This window comes from Trachypithecus francoisi, unplaced genomic scaffold (assembly GCF_009764315.1).
Source record: "Trachypithecus francoisi isolate TF-2019V2 unplaced genomic scaffold, Tfra_2.0 Lachesis_group5, whole genome shotgun sequence".
In the NCBI taxonomy this organism is placed as follows: Eukaryota; Metazoa; Chordata; class Mammalia; order Primates; family Cercopithecidae; genus Trachypithecus; species Trachypithecus francoisi.
Genome location: NW_022681470.1, coordinates 58065836 through 58088092, shown reverse-complemented (window position 1 = coordinate 58088092; position 22257 = coordinate 58065836). Strand labels below are relative to the sequence as shown.

At 49.7% G+C, this 22257-nt stretch overlaps 1 protein-coding gene across 5 annotated transcripts in view; it reads right to left on the bottom strand.

Moving 5' to 3' along the window:
- The window catches only part of PKP1 (plakophilin 1), a 49066-nt gene extending 30281 nt beyond the window's left edge, over positions 1-18785 (bottom strand). For 3 of the 5 annotated variants that reach the window (XR_004433769.1, XR_004433770.1, XM_033196883.1), the window contains exons 1-2: positions 18172-18785; positions 8028-8131 (exon numbers count right to left, since the gene is read on the bottom strand). Coding sequence is in view for 3 of the 5 variants with exons in the window: in XM_033196883.1 (XP_033052774.1) it covers positions 8028-8131; positions 18172-18373 (306 nt within the window). In the remaining 2 variants the exon portion in view is untranslated. The other 2 variants (XM_033196885.1, XM_033196884.1) reach the window with 2 other exon arrangements.
- Positions 18786-22257: the final 3472 nt, after the last annotated feature.

The following is a 22257-nucleotide window of genomic DNA, read 5'->3' as shown; positions in this document are numbered from 1 at the left end:
GACTCAGAACTTAAGCTGGGGAAGCAAGACTTGGAGATCACCCGGTCCCACGCCTTCAATGACAGATGAGGAAACTGAGGCCTGGAGAGGTTTAAGTTAGCGTGTGCTGCAAAATTTAGCTTTTAATTATATCTTCTTATGCTGTTGTTTTGTCTGTCATTTGTTTTCCACTATAATGTAAGGACTTTAAAGACTTGTTGGTTGAGTAGATTAGTTTTTGTCAGGGCCAAAAAAGAAAAAAAGAAAAAAAAAAGCCCAAAATGAAACTCCACCAATTTCTGCTGGAGCAAAATAAAAAAGTTTAGAATTATCCTTTATTCTTCAAATCTTCTCTCTAAAGTTTCATATTAGAGGAGAAGGAGAGAGAGCAACAGCCAACTCATCCAGAAGCTTCCTTCTCTGGAGAAGACAGAATTCCATCCTCTGTGGCCGGGGAATTGTCTGCCTCACAATATCTCATCAGAATGGAGGAAATCGAGCCCCAGGCCCATCCAAGCATAAGTGTTCCCAGCCTAGCCATCAACTCAGAGCGCTACACAACATGAATGGAAATGATTGAGGAAGACTTGTTGATTAGTGAAGCTAAAGGAAGAACTGGCTTCTGTTGTCTCTGGGAAGAGTGGAGTTCCTTCCTGCAGACATCCTGAGAAGGACCCACTGCTGACCGCATCCTGGGCTGCCAAAGCTTGGTGCTCCCCACTTGCTAAGCAGCTGCCACATTGAGTCCCTTGGCAGTGACGAGTCTCCCTGCACATCCTAACCAAAATGCCCTGGCCTTCCCTCTCCACCCCCCTACAAGGATCCACACTGTCAGGACAGTGACTGTTGGGAGTCTGCCCTCTCCTGGGTCAGGTGCTCCTCCCTGGGGCAGGAGGCTGGAGGGGCCAGCATGCTCACTCAGACCCTAGGAACATTGTTGTGAGGTTGTGATGAAGGCCTGGCAGGCTTACGAGACCTCAGGAGCTGGCAACGTGAAACCAGTTGCCCTCCTTGGGGGGATGCCTATTCTTTGTGAACAGTCAGCAAGCCACTCTCAGACCGCAGCCCAGATCTAGGGGCATGCCTGCTCTGCCCTCCATCCTGTCTGCTAAGGGCAGCCCTCTCTCCTCTCATACTCAGTTCAAAGCTCAGCTCCTCCAGGAGCCGATCCCGACTTCCTGCACCTGGAGCTTGCCCTTGGAGGACATCACTTGCATTTGTTCACTGGAACCATGTCCTCCTCCCTTTGCAAGCCCGTGCTGCTGACATGGGGCCATTCTCTGACTTATCTTCCCAAAAGAGCGACACAGAAGCCAGACATCAGAGTTACAAGGAGGTGGTCTGAGCCACCGGCTAGTCTTGCTGATGATAAGCCTGAGGTCCAGCAGAAGAGGATTCCCCGACACAGTCACGGGGAACCAGCCCTCAGACCAGTGTTTCTGCCTTTTCTCCACATTCTCTCTGGACTCTAAAGGAGCCTCGCTGGCTTGCCCAGTCCTCAGTCAGGAGGCAGAGCCTCAACTCACCTGCCATGGAGGAGAGAGCAAGCCCAGAAAGGAAGCTCCCCGAGCTCAGCCCAACCCTAAAGGCAACAGAAGCTCCTTATGGGAAGCAGAGCCACTCTGAGGGACTGTGGCTTGGAAAGGAGGGCCCCTCCCAAGGAGTACCCAGACACTAACGTTTGCCATAGGCTTCTCCTTCAGTTTAATACAAGGAGCGTCCCAGTGGCAGCAGTGTGTCTGTGAAAGCACACGGCGTGCTCCTTCCACAGGGAGAGGTGCCCCTGGAGCCGGCCCGCCCGCTCCTGCTCACTCACCTCCATTTTCTCTCAGGGGCACATTCTGTCCCTTGGCAAGTAGGATCATTGCCTCTTCATGTTGGGGTGAGAGCCTGGGGCCCTTCTAGGACCCTCCTATCTCCCAGGGCTGGGTGAGGGTGAGTCACAAGCTGGCAGCGGGGACACTGAGTTGGCAAACACATCAATTGCTCCCTCTTGGAGCAGGATCCGTACCTGCCTGGGAGTAGGAGGCTGTGGTCTACTATCAGTCCCTCACCTGGACTTTTCAAGAAAAGACGAGAGGCCCGGCAGGCACTGCCGAGGGAACCCAGCTCACACACCTGGAAAGTGGCATTTGGAGCTGAGACACACGGTTTGGAAAGAGGGAGTTGGGTCTAAGTCAGGGTAGTTATTCAGCAGAGCTACTTGTTGTGCCTCAGTTTCCCTGTCTGAGAAGCTAAAGTAAATGAAGTCCTACCATCTCTCCATCCTATTGCAAGGGCTAATTAACTGCTGTTTTCCTGGTGCCTGGAGTGCTCAGATGAAAGCAAGGAGGAAATTAAGAAGCTTTTATGCATCTGTAGGCTTGAAGCAAAAATCTGGGCTGGAGGAATTAACACTGCCTCTGACCCTGGAGGGACCATCACACAGGTTTTAGCTATGGGGCCCTGTAGCCACTCAGAGTCAGCTCTCAAGCCACATGCATCCCTAAGTGAGTCCTTGGCTATGATTTAGTCCAATTGCCTTGCTCCATAGTTGAGAAAGCCAAGGTCTAGAGAGGTGAAGGCCACTCCAGATCCCTCAGTTTGTAGCAGCCCAGCTGAGACTGGAATCCATGCCTCCCACTGCTGATGTGGTACATCACATCCCTAAACTTCATACTGCTCTTTGAGATAGGAATTTTCACCCATTTCCGAGATAAGCAAGCTGAGGTTCAGCTAGATTAAGAACTTGACTACAGTCACACAGCTAGTTAAGGAGCAGACTTCACTAAGAGTCACACAGCTAGTGAAGTTCCTGGCCAAAGTCCAGGGTCAGGTGCTCCTCCACACTAGGCTGTCTCTGGGCATGGCCTCTGTTGCCTGTGGATTGGTAAGGACAGTCTGTCTCTGCTGCTGCTAGGGTAGGAGTCCTGCCGTGTTTCTCCCTGGCAGCCCCTCTGCAGTACCTGGCCCATGGCTCTGCCCTTGTGGACACTGGATTAGCATGGCTGTGACTGAGGGTGAACCACCAACCTGGGGAGCACTGTGCTTGGCTTCCCCATCCCCTACTGGAGTGTGGTGCAACCCCAGTCCTCTCATCTGTAACAGAGGCTTCATCCACATTTCTTCAGGTCTAGGGTGGCCAAGATCAGTTCTCCTTAGGGTAAGGGTCCCTAGTACATTGTCCACAAGATTCTGTCACAATGGGATCGTCAAACACAGACATATCAGTTAGGCAAGTACAACTGAGAAGAAGCTGGGAGAAAGATTTGCTAGTAAGTCCTGGGTTAAAGTGGAGAAATGGGGTCAATGAATAGGACGATGCCAAGACAAAGGCAGAATTCTCGCTTGTTATATTCTGGAAATTCTCACTTTCAGGTACGCCAGGCTGGATTTAACTGAGAGATTCAATGTGGCAGTCACCATGGTCACCCTGTTCCAGACCTCCCGCTGGTGATGCCTGAACGGTTTTCCTCTCTACTGATTAGATCCTGAGCAGGGTGGTGCAGTACAATCCACTACCTAAGAACTTTTTACTTGGTAGGACTCCCAGAAGAACTGAATGCTCAGGGTGCACTTCTTGATCTGAAAATAAGTAAACCCTTTGGAGCTGAAGATGATAGACAAAAGGATTGTCATCTCAATCCAGAACCATTCCCTGGAAATCAAAATTGTCCACACACCTCAGCTTCATTGAGGACAAACCCATGTGATCAAGGCCTATTTTCAGCTTTGGAGTAGAAAGGCTGTGCCTTTCCATGGCTCCAGCTCTCTATTGCCTGCATCCTGGTCTTTGCTGACCCAGAGAAAGATATTCAAGGGACATATTACAAGGACAACTAAGATGGGACAAAAATCCTCCTTTTATCACCAGAAATGCTGCAGCCTAAAGTAATTCTGCTTCTGCTGGGTCCCTAGCCTAGGAGAGGAGCATGTAAAGGAGTGTTGTTTTTATTACAGGAATGAGTGGGGAGACATCGTGATGGACGGTTGCCAGATTTAATAAATAGATAGACAGCGCATATAGTTATATTTGAATTTTACATAAACAACAAATAATTTCTAAGTTAAGGCATGTCCCAATTATTGTATTTTGTTGTATTTTATCTGGTAACCCGGCCCGGAAACCCATTAATGTTTATAGCCAAGTGAACCCAGCTTGAGTCTAGGAAGGGAAAAACAGAGCCTCTCTCCTGCCTCTTTTGAGCTAGGCTGACTCCCCATGGGGAGAGTAGACCTGGTTGGAGGGGATGGGAAGGGAGGAAATGAAGGGACTCAGACTCATGAGTGTCTTGCAGATCCCTAAATTTTAGTATTTAGTGTTTAGTTGTAATGTTCAAATATTGAGAACGTGGAAACCCGCAGAACAGCAGTCATAAGAAGTGCAAATGTCTGGGGTAATGAAAACAAACACCACTAGGTTAGGAGTTAAGAGGTCAGAGATCTAGTCTGCTGTACCAGTAACCAGCGGTGTTGCCTTCAAGGAGTAATTTCTCCTCTCTGGGCCTGCATTTCCTCAACTGTAAAATGCAAACAGTGTTGGGCTCTAATATTTCACAGGTCTGGTGCTGAGAATCAGAACAGCGTAACTGAGTATGCAGCTGAGAAATCAGGCAGCAAGGCGAAAACCTGTCCCATCTTCTGCTCCATCTCACCATCTGCTTCCTCTCCCTGACGTCTGTGGGACTCTGAGGTTCCAACGTTGTCCTTCAGCAGATCCTTCTGCCTGAAGGAGGAGGAGGCTGGCGTGGCCAGCAGAGAGCAGGACATGGACTGGGCCAATGACTTTCTTTGGAGCAGTCTTTTATTTTCCTTAAGCCCCTAGATGCTTTTTGTGTGTCACACTATCTTTGTTCCAACTTTTATTTTATTATAAGAAAGCCTCTCTACATTCAATTTGTGAAGTGAATAATCATAAAATTAAAAATAATATGATGATTGTTTTTTAATTACAAGGCTATTATTGATACAGACTATAAGGTAAAACTATAAGGTAGGACCCTTGCTTTTTAAACATTTTTAGAGCCTTCTTTTTGGAATTGCCTACAGATCCTTTACATATTTAAATGAGATATGTACAGGAGGTGACAAAGCTTTGCTATTTGAGGATGGTTTGATATTTAGAACTAGAGTCAGATCTGAGGAGTGAGGTGCTCCAAGTGAGTAATATTATTTCTGGTCAAACCCAGGTCATGACAATAAAGAAATGAGACTGGTTTTCTTATCTGGCTCCTGAAATGATGCTGAAGACAGTTCTGAAATTTTAGGGGTTCTAGAAACATTCTGAGCAATGGCAGTATTGGTGTCATGCTCCAGTACAGAAACTAATGCCTTTATCCTATTTGTCTGTTGACCTCTGTGCTTCTAACTTGACTGCAAGTTCATTGAGGGCAAAGTCAGATTCTTTTCAACTGTGTTTCTGTAGCGTGCCTCACTCACTGCTGTGCCTCAGCAATTGCTCAACACAAGTTGGCTGACCAAGTGAATATAAAGTATCTGCAGCAAATGATCCTTCATCAGCTCTCAAAAGCTCCTGAAAATATGCTGATGATGCTTGTGCAGATAAACTACACCCTCCTCCCCACCCTCCGTGCCTTCTGCCGCCATATTGGTTTCACCAGAGGGGAGGAATAACATTGTCCTGTGCCAGTTGTACCATTCATGGGAAAATCCCACAGACATAGGATTATCTCATGCCGCAGATCTCTATTGCCTTTTTGCCTGCTCTCCTTCTCCCTATGTCTGGACCCCGTTTGGTTTTGCCCAGGTTTCATCTGATTATATGTCTGGCTCCAGTATCAATTATTCCACTTCCTCCCTACTTGGCCTCCTTCCTCTGCCAAATCTTCATGTGTGCTCAGCTCTTCCCTCTTCCCATAGCCTCTCCTGAACTGAGAGGAGATGGGACGTGCCTCAGCAGCTACCCTGCCATGAGTCATGTCTGCAGTCCTGCCAGCGAAGGAGCAAGGAGGGTTGGGTCTTAGGGTGTGGAGAAGGAAAGAGATTTTCACTGGTTGTCAGAAAATGGGCACAGGGTGGGGTGGGGACAGTTTGGGGGCATTAAAAGCTAGTGAGATGACTGAGGACTGAGTTAATTAACCAGAAGTGAAATGTTCAACATGGGCAAAATACAGATTTTCCTTCTTTCTTTCCTTCCTTCCTTCCTTCCTTCCTTCCTTCCTTCTTCCTTCTTTCTTTCTTTCTTTCTTTCTTTCTTTCTTTCTTTCTTTCTTTCTTTCTTTTTTTTTTTTTAGAAATACCTTCCCGGATTACACATTTCCATGGTTACATTACCCATTTGATAATACTTCACAGTTAATGTCATCTGATATCAACCCATGAGTGAAGTAGACACATGAGTATCATCATTCCCTTTTTATGGATGAGAAAACTGAAGTCCAGAAAAATTAAACTATCTAAAGTCATAGAGCCAGAGAGGGGCAGAACTAGGACTAGAACCTAAGCCTCCTAAGCTCTGATCAGGTAACGTCATTTAAGTAAAGACATGTACCACCTGTACTGTCAGCATAATCATCCATTCTGGCTGCTGGTGCAGTGATCTGCCTTCCTTGGGTTTCATCTAATCCCTTTATACTGCATTCCTAAGCCATTTTCTCAATTTGGTCATCACCCTTTTTGTCAAAGCCCTTTTATTCACATCTGTGCTTGATCTGTCAGCTTACTGGGTTCAGTCTGCTGGGTTTATTTTGCACTAAGAGTGTCATTTGCCATCAAGAATCAGAAAAAAGTGAGGGAAGAAAATTCGCAGCAAACCTGGTTAATTGTCCCCTTTTGTCCTCAAGCTGTAATATGTAAGAAAGACATAGCCTCCAAGATTAGCCCCAAAAAGAACTCAGGAATGGAAGAATCAAGCACATGACAAAAGAACACCAAACTCATAAACTCCCCACCCTCTCCTCTCCCCAGGACCCAGGACCTTTGACAATCAATCAGGAGTGATATCTGTGAGATGTCTGTGTCTTAAAGCAAATGCTGCTGAATCCTAAGGCCCCACCAAGACAGAGCCCCAGATTCCCACAGAAAAACAGCCTTTATTCCCCATCTGACAATGTCTTGATGGCCTTACAAAAGAATTCCCAAGAATCATGCAGGCTAATGTTGCATTAGCGAAAGTAAATGAAAGTCAAAGAATCTGGAGGCTAGGAGAAACCTTGGGTGCCATCTAGCCCAATACCCCTGATTTTAGAGCAGCAGAAAATTCCTGCACTGGCTGGTATGGTTGTATCCTGAGCATCTACTGCAGTGCTTGTCACAGAATTAGGTCTTAATAAATATTTGTTCAGTAAATGGATAGATGAAGTATAGTGGATTAAGATCACTTAGAAAGCAGACAGAGTCAGGATTACAGGATCTAAAATAACCTCTATCCATGTTAATTTAACAAATAATCTTAAGAATTATTGTAATCTTTTTTCATGTACATTAGTTCATTTAATCCTGAAAATAACCACTTGAAGTACTTTGTTATATCCACTTTCCATGTGAAGAAGCTGAGTTCCAAAGTTTGAAGTAACTTGCCCAAAGCCACATGCTCAGTGAGTAGCAGAGTTAAAATCTGAACCCAGATGTGTCTGGGTTGTCAGGCAGGCTCCACTCTAGCATGCAGCGTCATATGCAGGAGTCAATGCAGTGGACATGTTCTCTTGGATCTTTGACCATAAGCATAGAATGAAGAGAGATGACCCTTCAGGATTTTCCTAGAAACATCTAAACTGGTCCATTAATAGACCTCAAGAATGCAAACATTTCCCAAATCCATGATCAAATCAGACCTACTGGGAAATAGACATTTTTAAAAATGTCTTTTTAAAATGTTTTTCCCAAAATGTTCTCATTTGAGACATTCAAAAATGTCCAGTCAGCCCAAACGAGAACCACCTATGAAACAATGGCCAAGTCAACAGACCTAGTCAGAGTTAATGAGCCTCAACTCACGGACCAAAGCCTACATCACTCTTTTTAGCAACTGGTGCAGATTTTCTCCACTGTAAACCCAAAACCGTCCCCACAAGTACTCCAGGTCTTTTAGGATGGAAGCAGTTCCTTACCGGATATCCCCATGAGCCATTCCCTGCCTGGAACTTGGAGTAGTAGCTGCTTCTGCTGGTGGTCCCATAGTTGTAATTGTCAGCCAAGCCATCATACATGGAACCTAGAGGAGAAAGAAGGGGATTAGGACAGGGATGGCCGTGATCTTCATCCACCCCTCTTCCTCAGGGCATCATTTCTGCATCCAGATCCACTATGCCCATGGAGAAGACCAGGTCTGAGCTCCTGGAGGAGAAGGTGGGGAATGTCATCTCCATCTATCTCCACATCCTCCGCAGCCAGGACCAAGAGAAGGGCTACCACAGACCCCCGCAGGGACAGCTCTAAAACTCTCATCTGTCCCTTCCCGGGAGCCCAGTGGCTCTGCTGCTGCTTGGGTAGGTTAACACCTACAGGTCAGGACTTGGTCTGGAGGGCCTTGGAGCATGGCCATTCCAGTACAGGGAATCATCACTCCATGTTCCACAAGGATAAGATTCCCACTCCAGGGAGACAGGCAGGATCCCAACATTCCCAGTCCAGCAGCAACAGCTGATTAAAGACTGATTCAGGGGAGGACTCTGGATTCAAATTTCAGCCCAGCCCCTACCAGTGACCAGACAAACTTCCTCCTCTTCTTTCACCTCCAGCATACTCTGGCTGGTGAAGGGGGAGCGGCGATCAACCTCAAAGGTCCAGTGAGGATTAATTAATGTTTTCGGAGTGCTTGGAGACCCACAAATGACAGGCTCCGCAGGAGGACAGAGTGTCATTAGAGTTATTAGTGGCAAAGTGGCTTTGCATCACAGAAAACAGAACTGAGTTTGGGGCTCCTAGTGGGGCCACCCCCTTTTCTCCCTTTCATTGGCCAGCAGGGAGACCCTATGGGACAGCCTTGACTCCGCACAAGCTGGTCTGTTCACCGTCCTGCTGTCCTTGAAATATGGCCAATGGTGACAGGCTCACCACTTTACTCACATCTCCCTCCATGCCGAACCTGCCTTCCCTCCTCTGCCACTACCTTCTAATCTTGCTTGTCTCTTGAAGCCAAGCTCAAGACCTCACCCACTTCAGGAAGCCCTTTCTGACCAGCGCTGCACAAGGCAATCTCTCCTGCCTCTAAACACATACTGTCCTGCTCTTGATAGCCCAGGTCTCATTCTGCCCTGCGTCTCATTCCCTCAACTATACTGGGAGCTCTACGAGGAGTAAGCCATGGCTCCGTGGCCTGCCCCACACTCTTGTTAAGTGATAGCCTTGGGGGATGAAGGCAAGTGAGATCCAGTGAGAGCCTCCTAAGAGGGATATGCACTCCTTTTCTCTAAAGCGATGGTCAGATTCCCCCATCAGAAACTCTGTCTAGGGGTAAGAGAGTTGGGCAGTGATCTCACCTGGCCAAGTTAGCTACACCCCATCTGCCACACCCACTTAGGCTCCCCAGCCATTGCCTGGGGGAGCAGGGCTGGAATATCTGAGCTGGGAGTAGAGGGAATAGCCACGGGGCAGCTTAGGAATGAGGCAGGGATCCCCATCTGGTGCCACCTCCCCTGTCCAGGGCCAGGTAAACCACCCATAGCCCACAGCAGAGGGTGCTGCCCGATTCCCTGCATCCCTCCATCATGGACATTAGGGGTCTCGAGCTGTGGCAGACACAGCTTGCCCTGGGGCCTAGCGGTATTGATATTGGTCCTGGTTCTGGTGCCTGGGCAAGTCATCTGCTCTCTCTGAGCCTCAGTGTCCTCTTCTGTCAAAAGAGAGGGCTGGCCTCTTACATCCCATAGGCCCCGTACAGTTCCAGTGTTCTGTGGTGGTGTGATGACAGTAACACGTGACTGACTGCATTCAGAGGAGCCAACTCCTCCTCTCCAGAGATATAGCTCGGCTTACGAGGAAGAAGGGCAGACATCAAAGGCCACACCACTGCCTCGTTTGCCACCTGCCTCAGAGTCCTCTGAGAGGCCTCCCCTATACCCTAGGCCCAGCCCTGACTCCGGAAGGGCCATCCACCTTTGAGTGACATCCTGGGACTCTGCCGTGTGGCGCATTGAACCTCTGGTTTCCTCCAAGCTCCGGTGGAGTGCACACAGCTCTACCTCCACCTTTCCCCAGCAACTGCTCCTCTGGCAAGACTGTCCTTATCAGGAAGAGGCTGGAGATAATCTTGTGGGCTCAGTCACTCAGGACTGGTACTCCCAGGGAAGGGAGCCGCAACCAGGCACACTCACAGTCAGGACCCTAGGTGGCCAACTGCCAGGTCTTGTCTGCCTTCCTTCCACCCAGCCCACTTCAATCATTCTTCCAAGGTTTGATACGATAGAGTTCACTTGGCTCCAGCCCTGTGAGCAGGTATTTCTCACTAAAGGTTAGGTGTGGGTCAGCCAGCTGCTTCTGGATGGAAAATTTGGGGTGGTGACAGACAGAACTCTACGGAGCACTGAGGAGGCCTCCTGCTATGAGAAGCAGCCCCAGGGGTCTTGCACCAGGGCCTCCTTGCCCGTCTTCTGGGAGAGAACCTGTCAGCATGATGCTGCTGTCCTCCTGGGTCATCAGATGAACCATCTTCTCCCACCACACCCTGCACCTGCCTGCCTCCCTCTCATACACTCTTCTCTGTGTGAAGGTAGAGGCCTCTCTGCCATGGAGGTGGCAGTGGACACACAGACACATGGAGGAAGAGGCCAGAATGCCCTACAGTTCCCAAAGCCAGTCCCCATGTCCAGTGTGAACGCTGGTAAAGGCAGGTGTGACTGTCACTCACTTGTGGTTGGGCCAAGGCCTGCAGGCCCTTCCAGGCAGTTCCTGAAGGTGTCTCCTAAGACCTTTCTGTAGTTGAGGTCTGCTTGGCTCTGGTGAGAATGAGGGTAACATCACACCTGCCTACACTGCTAATCTGGCAAAAGTTGACAGTATTTGGGGCGGAGGTGGTGAGAGAGGGGAGGAGTCCATAGTTGTCACACACCTGAAATCACAGCTTGCAGTGTGCCAGATAACCAAGGAGGACTGGGGGCAGGTGTGCTCTCTCTGCAGGAGTGCTGTTCCCACAAATAAGTGATTTTCCGTGCTCTTGACCCTGGGGTGTCTGGCTGGTAAGCAATGCCCCCTAAAAGTCAAGTTCAACAGCAAGAGCATGGGCTTCTAATGAATGTAATGGTGTTAGCTCACTCTTCCACTTGGTCCCCAATGTCTCTAGAACACACTTCTAGGAAGCCTTTCCTGATGAATGACACCTACTCCCATCTCCATCTCATGCCCATACCAGTCTCCACCACCATGTACTTTGGATGCTCTCTGAAGTGCGAACCACATCTCTTCTTTCCTTGGGACCTTGAGCTCAGGGCACTGCCACAGCTGGGTCCGGGCCTGACTGGCCTGAACTGGCTCTTTGTGTCAATGACCTCGTCTCCCTTGCCCAACCCTTGTGGTGAACGTGCTCTGATGCCTGGTGCTTAGAGGCTCAGAATGGGGTCAGGCTCTCCTCCCACTCAAAGAGGTCCCTGGTGAGTGGGGTAAACCAGGAAGAGAGGAGGGCTGCTGTAGCTCTCAAATACTCAAGGCCACCTCCTTGAGGAGGATTCTTAGTTCCTGGGGAATGGGGGAGGGGCTAGTTCCCAGCTCACCCCGCAGAATCACTCCTACCCTCCAGATAAGCATCTGCTTTCCCCCTCTTCTCCCCAGATGGGCGCATGCACCATGAGCAGGGATGTGGTGGCTTCTCGGTGACACTGACAGTGTGCCCAACCTGCGTGTCATCCTCAGGAAGCATCTGCCCACCCACAGAACCCCAGGGTCACGGAGCAAGTGCCTCAGAGCATCTGCCATTTTCCCAGGTATACAAGCAACACAACCTGCTCTGTCCACATAGCTTGTCCGATTTTACGTCCCTGTTTTAGGGTGTAAAACCATCTCAGAAAATCTACTGCTCGGGTCACCAATGTCCTGGCACACTGCTTCCCTTTGGTGCCTTAGACAACGACGGGCTGATTCTCTCTTGTGTCATCGGTGCAACTCAAGCTTTCTCACCTACAAAACCTTTGAAAATGGAGGCGGCTCTTTCTTTAGGATGAGTGGGAATCTCTCTCCAGTAGGGGCAGGCATGCCTTTGCGGGGATGACTCATCCTCTTCCACCTCCAAGCTTTCAAATAGGTCACACTAACTGTACCTGAAACATTCTTTCTCTTCTTCTCCAACCCTCTCTCTGCATTCAAAACCTTGCACAAAAATCAGCTTCTCCTAAAGATGACCCCACCCAGCTCTGAGCACTCCAAACCTGCCAGCATAACCACGTCAGCGCTCAATCCAGTGGCTGACTCTGCACTGGCTTGTGGGTTCCTTGGAGTGTGGCTTCTGTACACTTGTGTGTGTGTGTGTGTGCACTCCTCCCAGAAGGTAGGGCCTGGGTCTCCCCAGCAAAGCTGGGAGCTCCCTGAAGCAAGGAATCTTCACCTTTGGTAGATCCACACTACACACCCCTAATCCCAGAACATCAGCCTTCCTGAACGAGAGGCTGCCCTGCAAACAGAGGTCATCAGGAAACCCGCTTTCTCCACTCTCTTTCTCCTCAAATCCTTCTTCTTTGTCACAGAGAAAGCTGCTCGGAACAGATTCTTGCTGACTCTGTCTCCCTTAAGGCTGATGCTTCTTCTAGCATATTCTACATTTGAATAAAGCCCACCTGTCCTTCAGCATGAAAAGCTTGAGAAAGGAAGCTCATTTTCCTTTAGTCTTGAAAATGCCTTTACTTCACCCTCTGAAATCTCTTTCACCTGTGGTGCCCAGAAAAGCTAGGCCCACAGCAGCAGCAATTTAAATGAGATAACAAGAACTGCCAGGAAGTTACTGCTGAGACAATATTTTCAGAGGTGTTTCGGAGTGGGCAGGAGTGGACTGTGTCTGCAGGATGGTTCTAGCTCCTGGAGGGAGGACTGGCCAGCTAGCCTCCTGCCCTCTCTGCTGGGCTGCTGGGAGCACCATGACCATGCCTCCCAAACTCAGCAGCTTCTAGGAGATGGGGAGGGCAAGGAGTTCAGCACAGCCTCACCGGGCACTTTTGTGTGGCTCTTGACCTTTTCCTGGGTGTACATACTGAACAGAAATGCTGAAACAAACTGGGTTGCCGTGACCTGTGTTCTCTCTTCTCCCACTGCAGCCCATGTGACTCCCTCAGGCTCTGCTGAGGCGCTTTCAGACCCGGCTCTGCCACAATCCTGCTGCTCTTTCAGCAGATCTGTTCATGGCCACCACCAAGACTGAGGACTGGGCAGAACGTGGGAACATCCTGTGGGGACAGGACGGGCGCAAGGGGGCAGGGTGGTGGGTTAGAGTGGGCAAGGGTCGATGGGTTCAGGTGGGGTTCAGAGTAAAAGGATCTTGCCAGCAACTACTACATTAGGAGTGTGTGTGTGTGTGTGTGTGTGTGTGTGTGTGTGTATGAGAGACAGACATGGGTATATGTCACTGTATAGGGGTGATCGCCCATGCTGGATCTATGTGAGTGAAGGACAGGGACTGGAACAGTGGTTCTCCAACTTGGCTACACATCAGAATCACCTGGGAGTTTTTGAAGCCCCGATGCCCGTGTCATCTTCATACTCACTAAGTCAGAATCTCTGGGGGTGGGACTCAGGCATTCGCATTGTTTTAAACTTCCAGGTGATTCCAATATGTAGCCAAGTTTGAGAAGAGTGGATGAGAAGACTTTTTAATATGTTAGGATGTTTACAAGAGAGACACGATGAGTGGCATGCCTTGAGGGGAAGAGCTTTTTGGCAGTACAGCTGCTGGCGGTCTGGGCAAATGGTTTGCAGAGCTAGAGAGTTATAAAATCTATTTCCAAAGAGTGTTACCATTGCAAAGCACTTTGGAGATGATCTAATCCAACCTCTGACAGCTGCAGAGATCCGAAGAGAGGCAGCGACTTGTCCGAGATCGCACACCAGGCAGCGGTAGATGCCAGGCTGGGCTCCTGACACAGCACAGCTGCAAGGACACACGTGTACACACACACGTAACGTATGTGTGTGCATGTTACGTGTGAGTACGTGTGTGCATGTATGGGTGTGTGGATTCATGTGTGGGGTATATTGTGTATACATGCGTATATGCATGTGTGATGTATGTGTGTACACATGTGTGTGCATGTGTCCAGCGTATGCCTAGAAGGGACTTCACATGAAGATCTCTAACATTCCTCCATTTTATTTTGTTCAAACATTACACATCTTCTAAGGGTCACGCCTCATCGCAGAAGCGATGCCCAGATTTCTAAACCTAGAACAATTGGCACATTGATACTTACAATGATATGGGGTAGGGGGAGGAATTTGTACTTTTAAAAAATCTCTGCCAAGGAGCAGGATCCAGAGAAACAGCATTTGCTGCGAAACACCCTAGAATACCCAGCATTTTTGCATGTGTTGTAACAGGCCAACGGAAATTCTGGCTAAAACTCCAACTTCAAGCCAAGGTGCATTGTAAAGAAACAAGAATTGGTTCATTTGAAGTTTAATTAGTATGTTTCGCCAATGGAACAAGCTAAAGCACACATAGCCATTACCATCTGCAATCTCAGCTTCGGTCCCAAGAAAACAACCCCAGAAGTGATGTCTATGGTCAGGAAAAGAAACTTTCAAGAGACTCTAATGAACAGAACATTCACTCAGGCAGAGGCTCATGCTGAGACACGGTCAAACACAAATACAAAAAGCCATCAAAGTGGGGGCTCCTGAGGCAAGCTCCTTCACTGTGCAGGCTATGGAGTTGGTGCAAGCGTGCCCCCCTCTTCCCTGACGAGGGCTGAATAGACACAGGAACCACAGAAAGGGGAGCAGATGCCTCCCCTGGCCCGACGTCGCCTCCGGCCCCTATCTCTGATCAGAGAGAAACAGAGGCTTAGCAATTTTAGATGGGAAACAGTACTTCTGTGAAGAAGGGAGAAAGAGAATTTCAGGCCAAAGGCTGAAATAAAAAATCATGGATGGCTTAGCAGGCAGTGAGACAAAGCAGGCAATGGTGCTGGTATTGCTAGGACTTCCCTGGAAGAAGACGTGACAGGTGAAAGGAAGTTCCTTTCACTGAACTGGGTGTGATCTGTGTTCGCAGTGGTGGGGGAGCACTTGGGTTAGGGCAAATGAGATTCAGGTTCAGCTCTAGGAAGAGATTCTAAGTGAAGTTATAAAGATCTGGAAGGTGGATAAGTGTTTCCTTCCCCATCCTCAGGGAGGTCGTTTCTCTAGCAAAGATCTTTTGCTGGGTGGTGACATCCCCCTCAGTTTCCCCTTGCCTCCCACACAATCTGGGAAGAAAAGGATGCCAGATACCCTGAGGCACACAGGGACAGCCTGAAAACACAGGGGAGCAATACTTCAGGGGCAGTTCAAGATGGGTAGGCAGGTTAAGGGCAACCTCCTTCTGCAAGGTCTCCAGGCCACAGAGGCAACCTTCTTCCTGCCTGGGACCTTCATGACCAGGGTGAGGTGTCTGTCCGATCTGCAGCACTTCAGGGAGGGCATGAGCGCGACAGGCATTTGGTGACAGGCTCCAGGGGCCCTTCGTCCAGCCCTCAGTGGCTCAATACTCCCTCAGTGACAAGAGAGAAAAGAGCCCTAGTGGAAAGGAACTGAGAAGCCACTTATATCACAGGACCAAGGATGGCTGGTCCTGACTGTCCTTCCTGGGGTACAAGGAGCAGTGCCTACTCTTCCAGGCAACCTGTGGGGTGTGGCTGGCCTTTCTTAACTAGGGGAACTTTGGATGGGATTCAAGGGGCTCAAGAAGACCCTAGGTGAACTGACTCTGCTCTTGGAAGAGACTAAAGGAGAATTTGAATCTGTCCAGGGGTCGAGGGAAAATGTCTGGGCATGGTCCTTCCATAGCCACCAGCTCATTCCATTCCAGGAACCAAGGCAGGCTCCTGACAGGTAAACCAGCATGAGAAGGAGGGAGCAGAGTGAGTAGAGGTGGCCACAGAGCAAATAGGGGACGCTTGGGCGTTTCTGATGGAGAGGACAAGGAAATCTGATGAAAACTAAGCTAGCTAAACCAGAAACACCAGCTCCAAGTGACCAAACCGCCTCTTCCAGCAAGGATGCCTCTGGGGAAACGAGCCTCCTTTAGGAACCTCTGCAGAGTCTGAGGGTAGAGGGGACACGCCCACAGGGCCAGACCTTGGAGTGCCTGGAGAGGTAGCCATCAGCATCAACCCTCCCCTGAATGAAGCCCTCTGAAGGACCTTGGGAGGAAAAACAAAGAGGGAACAAAGGAGACCTTATCAGATAGAGGTTCCCCACAAAGACCAAGTCCAGAAAGTGCACTTCATGCTGACAGACACTCAGCCGATATCCTGATAGGTGGGAGGAAGAAGGGGTCCTTGGGGCACCCAGGGCCATTTGAGTTTTCTGGAGTTGTGAGCCAAGAGCTCAGGCTGGGATGGAGTGGAAGTGGGAAGGGGTCAGCCAAGTCTTGGGCAGAGAGGAGAGTAGGTTGAGCAGTGCCCTGGGCTATAGCCAGAAATGGGGGCACTTTGTTCTTCCAAACCTACTTCTAAAGAGGCTAGGAGGCACCTACCAATGCACCAAATAAAAGGGAAGGAGGCATGTGCTCTGGAGGCGGCATGACCTTGAGTGGAAATGTTAGGAGAGGAGCCCAGGGCCCAGACAAAGGCAAAGAGCACACAGAGCAGCAAAGGCCTTTAGGTCTGGGGCCCAGGAAGTCCTCTGTCCGCCATTTTCCTTCCCTCGGCTCTACATGGGGCCACTCAGGAATGAGGGCTAGGGAGTGGGTGGGGGGACAGAAGACAGAGGTAGAAAGTGTGAGGGGTGTGTGTGTGTGTGTGTGTGTGTGTGTGTGTGGTGGGAGAATGGCCAAGGTTGGTTTCTTTTGTCTCCTTCCACCTTGTTACCCTCTGCCCCTCACTCTCTCCTAAGGCCTGTCTTAATAAATAAGTCTTGGTTTACCTGTACTGGTTAGTGATGGGTAAAGTCTTTATTAGTATTTTACTAAACTTAGCTAAATAAAATAAGTAAATAAATAAACAAGTGGAATCTTTGCTCACTTGTGTCTAATTCTTACCAGGCATCCTTTGTATTAAAGCATCTATTTGGTCTATAAGCTCTCCCCTGTCAGGTACTGCCCCTTTCTCCTTGAGTTTCGCGGGTGCTGCCCCTTTCTCCCAGGCTTCCCCAGTCATGGGATCTGGCCTCTCAGAGGCTGGAGGAGGGGGCGCCAGGCCAGGGATCCAGCTTGGAAAAGTTGCCGTGAGGGCTCAGCTAGAGGTCTCCCCGGGGCTTAGGGGGATTTCCAATCTGCCAGGCTCATTCCTTACTCTCCCCATGAGGCACTTGTCTACCTAAGCTGGGTGAGGTAGAAAGAATTCAGTGGGAAAGAGGAGTTCTGCATTGGCTATTCGGGAAAGAAGGCATCCTGACCCCCTTCCCTGTTGTCAAGGGACCCACTGGCCCTGGGGCAGCCTTCCAACTAGGCTAGCCTCTTTCAGGAGGCTCCCAATAAAGTGCCCTGGAGTTCCAGGGCCTCCTCCCTGCTCCCTGTGCCACTTCCCCGTCCCGCAGCGCTTCTCCTGAGTTGGACTCTTGTCTCAGCGACTCCCTCACCCCGCTCGCGGATACACATGCACACAGGGACTGGGGTTCCCCTTGGCCTGAACGCTGGGCATCGGCGGCCAGCTGAAGGCCAGGAGATCAAGCCCAGGAAGGTCGAAGGGTGGCCCACAACCGTTTGAGAGCGCGGGGACCATGGCCCCCAGGACAGCCAGGGTGAGACATGATGCAGGGCTGATCCCTAGAGCAGCATCCGAAAGAGAAAGCCGTCCAGACCCAGGGCTCAGGGACAGGAGAGCTGCTTGCAGGGGATCCTCAGCCTCCTGGCACGCTGGGAGATATTCCCGGCTGTGTCCCGGTGAACCACCCATACTTGCCCACTAGCGCGCCATCGAGCTTGTGGAGCTGTCGAGCCAGCCTCGGGTCGCTGTTCCACCTGCTTGGAACCGGCTAGGAGCTCGGCTGCTCGCATTCGGCGCGTAGACCCTGCATGGGGCCAGCAGCCCCTCGCCTCCCCGCACCCCCTGGGATGCTTGCGTCCCTTGGTCTCCGCCACTGGGCCAGGGAGCTCTGAAAAGCGGCACACGGACCACGCGGGGGCCGAGCCTTTACCTCGATTAGAGTGGCTCAGGGTGGACGACTGGGAAGACTTGGACTTCTGCCGCTTGACGGTCATCATCACCTGCTCCTGCACACGCTGCCTGCCAGACGTGCCTGTTTTCATCTTTTGGTCCGACGGCAAAGCCAACGTGGAGTTGTCCTGGTCCTGGAAGCATTCATACGCCAAGGCGGTCTTGAGCGGCGAGTGGTTCATGGTGGCGGGAGGCGGGAGGCGCGCGGCCGGGGCCTGGGAGAGCAGAGAGGCCAGGCGAGGTGCGGTGCAGCGGGCTGGCGGTAGCGTGCTCTTCTCGCTCTCAACAGCTCCCTACGGCCATAGAGTGCGTGGTCCGCGTGAGGGCTCCCGGCAGCTGCTCCTGGCGCTTCCACCCCGATTCGTCCCTCTCTGGCAGTGGCGAGGCCCGCCCTCCGTCAGACAGGATATACCACCCCTGCCCTGCACCACCCACTCCACCTGGCCGCGCGCTGCTGCCGCTCAGACGCGGAGCTGCAGGGCACTGCTGCTGCGGAGCCAGCGCTCTTGGGGGCAGGGCTGCGAGTCCCCCGTGTAGGACACTGGGCGCCTTCCTGCTCGCTCTTTTTTTCTCTCCCTTTCCTCTCCCCATGAGCAAGAAACGTCGTAAGCCTTGAGGCCCCAGGGAGACGCCCCTCTGTCCTGTTCTGCCGGCTCACTGAGAAAGCATGTGTTCAGCTCAGGAACCGAGGGAGACCTCTCTCTAGGAAAAAAGGAGTCTTTCTTGACCAGGCTGCCCAGGAGAGCCAGGCGTCCATCTCCCTCTGTACTGCGGTCATGGCAGAGACCAGCCCTGGCGGTGGAGGCTCCCGGGCTGATGGCAGAACCATAGCTCTTGCTCCAAAGGAGTGCTCCATCTTATGGGGGCAACCCAGTCTACTGTAAAGCAGTTTCCTCTGAAGCAAGTGGGGTAGGGGCAGGAAGGCCACATCAAGGAGCAGACTTGAGATATCAGACCACACAGTGGGTATGCCTTGGTAAAACTGGTGGTTATTTGTTGTTCATGAGTATACCCCGGTAAAACACCACGTGAACAGCAGATCCTCTCTGAAACTCCACTACAGCCTCTGAAACAATGCCTGGCACACATAATATTAGGCACTCAATAAAAAATATTTTTGAATAGGTGAATACATGAATGCTAGTTAATTTAAGGTAAATTAAATCTAACTTGGATCCTAACCAGATCCTCACTGAAAAATTGAAAAGCTGCTTTATCCTGAAACCCCACTCTGGACTTACTATTCTGGGACCACTGTGTGCATTCCCCTATGCACACTCACACCCCTGGGGACACATGTGCAGTGAAGCTTCATTCATGTAGCATCCTCCCCAGGCATGGAGCGAGCGCACATCAGTGAATCTGGTGTGTAACAGGAACTGAGTGCATTTTTTTTTTAAGTATTTACTTTGATGGAAATCTTTCTAAAAGGTATCACATTCTGCTTTGCCTCCTAAATCAAACAACACTGAACATATTTGCTGTACTTCTTGATGTCCTGAGTTTCACATTCTGGACATCCATTACTGAACCGTGTAGCCGTGCAGTCCAGTCAGCTTCTTGGTTTTGGGGCCTCCACTGGCTGTGTGACACTATCACAGCCGTCACTCTTGCTGTCATTTGAGGCTGCCGTTCACAGCTCACATGCTTTACTTTTAGTTTGCTCTTCTAATCTACGGAGGAAAGGGCAATCAGAAATCTATCCTTTTTGGGAATTTTATGTCGAGGAAGGATCAAGAAGACTGAATAACTGTCTCAGGGACCACATGAAGGTCACTCACGCACTTCCGGAGATGTGGGTGTTACATGCTGGGAGCCCCAACTTTCCCAAGGAAGGTATCCCTAGTAGCAATTTCCAGAGCAGATTGTTGTAAAACAGACTATAGTTTCCAATAGAAACAATTTTATTTTTGAGGGCTCTGTTCCTAAGAACTTATCCTCAAGTAAACCAGAGATGTGACCAAAAATATGTCATAGATGTGTACAAAACACCTGTAAACCTTTATTATCATTTCACATTGTAAGATTCTGCTTCCAGCCATAGACCACCAGGACTGGACAGAGCCTTGGACTTCATCCAGCCAAGCACCGCATTTCAGTGATGAGGAGAGGAGGCAGTTTGCTTGCAATGCCCCAGTTAATTTGTGGCAAAGCCTGCATCCTAACCAGGCCTTGTGACTCCTGGCAGAGTGTTCGTTCCACCACATCATCCAGCTTCCCTTATAAAAGTCCTATAAAATGGACATTAAAGTACCGTGCACACCGATTATATAAGGGCCCCAATGTACTGTAAAGTATACATGGCAGCATATAAAAATACAATTCTATTGTATCACACATTTGGCCTATCTAAAACCTAATATGCTAGCCATAATAAATGTTAATTGCATCTTTAAATAATGATAATTTTCCTATTCTAGGATGCAGAAGGGCCCTGAAGGAGGGGATTAGAGTAGCTCATCTTCCTATAAAAGGCAAGTCTGTGGAAGCTGAACTGATTATCTGTAAAATCATTTTCAGGTGTGAAGTTCAGTTTTTCTAGCTACTTCTCTACTGTGTTAATAGACATTATTTTGACATATTGATAGCAATAGCCAACATTTACTATGCTCCTCCAAACACCATGCCTACCAACCGGGCATGATTCTGAGCCCTGTACATGAACCACATCATTTGAATCCTTACAATGACCTTATGAGGTGGGCACCATCACCCTTCTTTCTCAGATGAGGAAACTGAGGCTCCATGAGGCCACCCAGCTGGTAATGGGCAGAGACAAGGCAACCGCAATCCAGAGCTGGACACTCAGTGGTAGTGCCAGGCTGCCTCCTTGAGATTTCCCTGTGACAAGCAGATCCTTCTCAGGATGGGTCTTTTAACAGCATCTATTCCCATCACAGGGCATGAAAGTCAGGCCAGCTGGGTCCCCGATCTAGTTGTGTCACTAACTAGCTTCATGTTAGGCAAGTGCCTTCCTCTGTGCCTCACACCAATCTGCAAAGAGGGGGTAAACTTAATGGCTCCTAAACTCCACTCTAGCCCTAACACTCTATAATTCTGATGTCAGTTGTGGAAATTTGTAGAGCAGGACATCTTGAATCAGGCCCTTCAGACAGAAGAGGAGAGGAAAGGGCAGTCAGGTTATGCATTCTGGGCCACGGTGAGGGAGACATACTCAGGCTGGGAGGATTGGTTTGGGGCTCGGGTGTATGGTTTTGAGTCAGCAGGCCAATGCTATTTCCATCATCACTCTCTCTCTTCTGCCTGCCTGAGCCCCACCCTATGTGGGGCCTGTCTCAGAAATCAACCAGGAAGGAGGCTAACACTCCTAAAGTGAAAAGTGAAGAAAAGATGTCAAGGAGGCACAGTCGCATGATCCCAGCTCTGAAATGGCATACTTTCAGTTGACTGTCAGAACATATATTTAGATGGTAAAATTCTAATGGATATGGGTTAATTTCGACTTAGAAGGTGTTGGGGGTGATCGGGGGAAGCTTCCTGAAAGAAGTTAATTTTGACTTGATTCTGAAATAAGATGAGTATATTTTTATCCTCAAAGGAGTGAGTATGAATGGGCTTCTAATTCTCTTTGCTGCCTGCCCTAGAGCATTAAGTGTGACCCAGATTTCACTTTCAACATTCTGGCTCCCAGACTTCACATCCTGTCATCTCTATGTTCATTAAAAAGTGAAATATGAGTTCATGTATTCAACAAGTGTCTGTTATGTGGCAGACCCTGTCCCAGGTACCAAGGATACAATGGTGAGGAGGGCAAAGTTCCTGCTTTTATAGAACTTACTTTTTTTTTGAGACGGAGGACTCTGTCACTCTCGCTCTGTGCAATGGTGCGATCTTGACTCACTGCAACCTCCACCTCCCTGGTTCAAGCAATTCTCCTGCCTCAGTCTCCCAAGTAGCTGGGATTACAGGTGTGTACCAGCATGCCAGGCTAATTTTTGTATTTTTAGTAGAGACAGGCTTTCACCGTGTTGATCAGGCTGGTCTCCAACTCTTGACTTCAGGTGATCCACCCACCTCAGCCTCCCAGAGTGCTGGAATTGCAGGC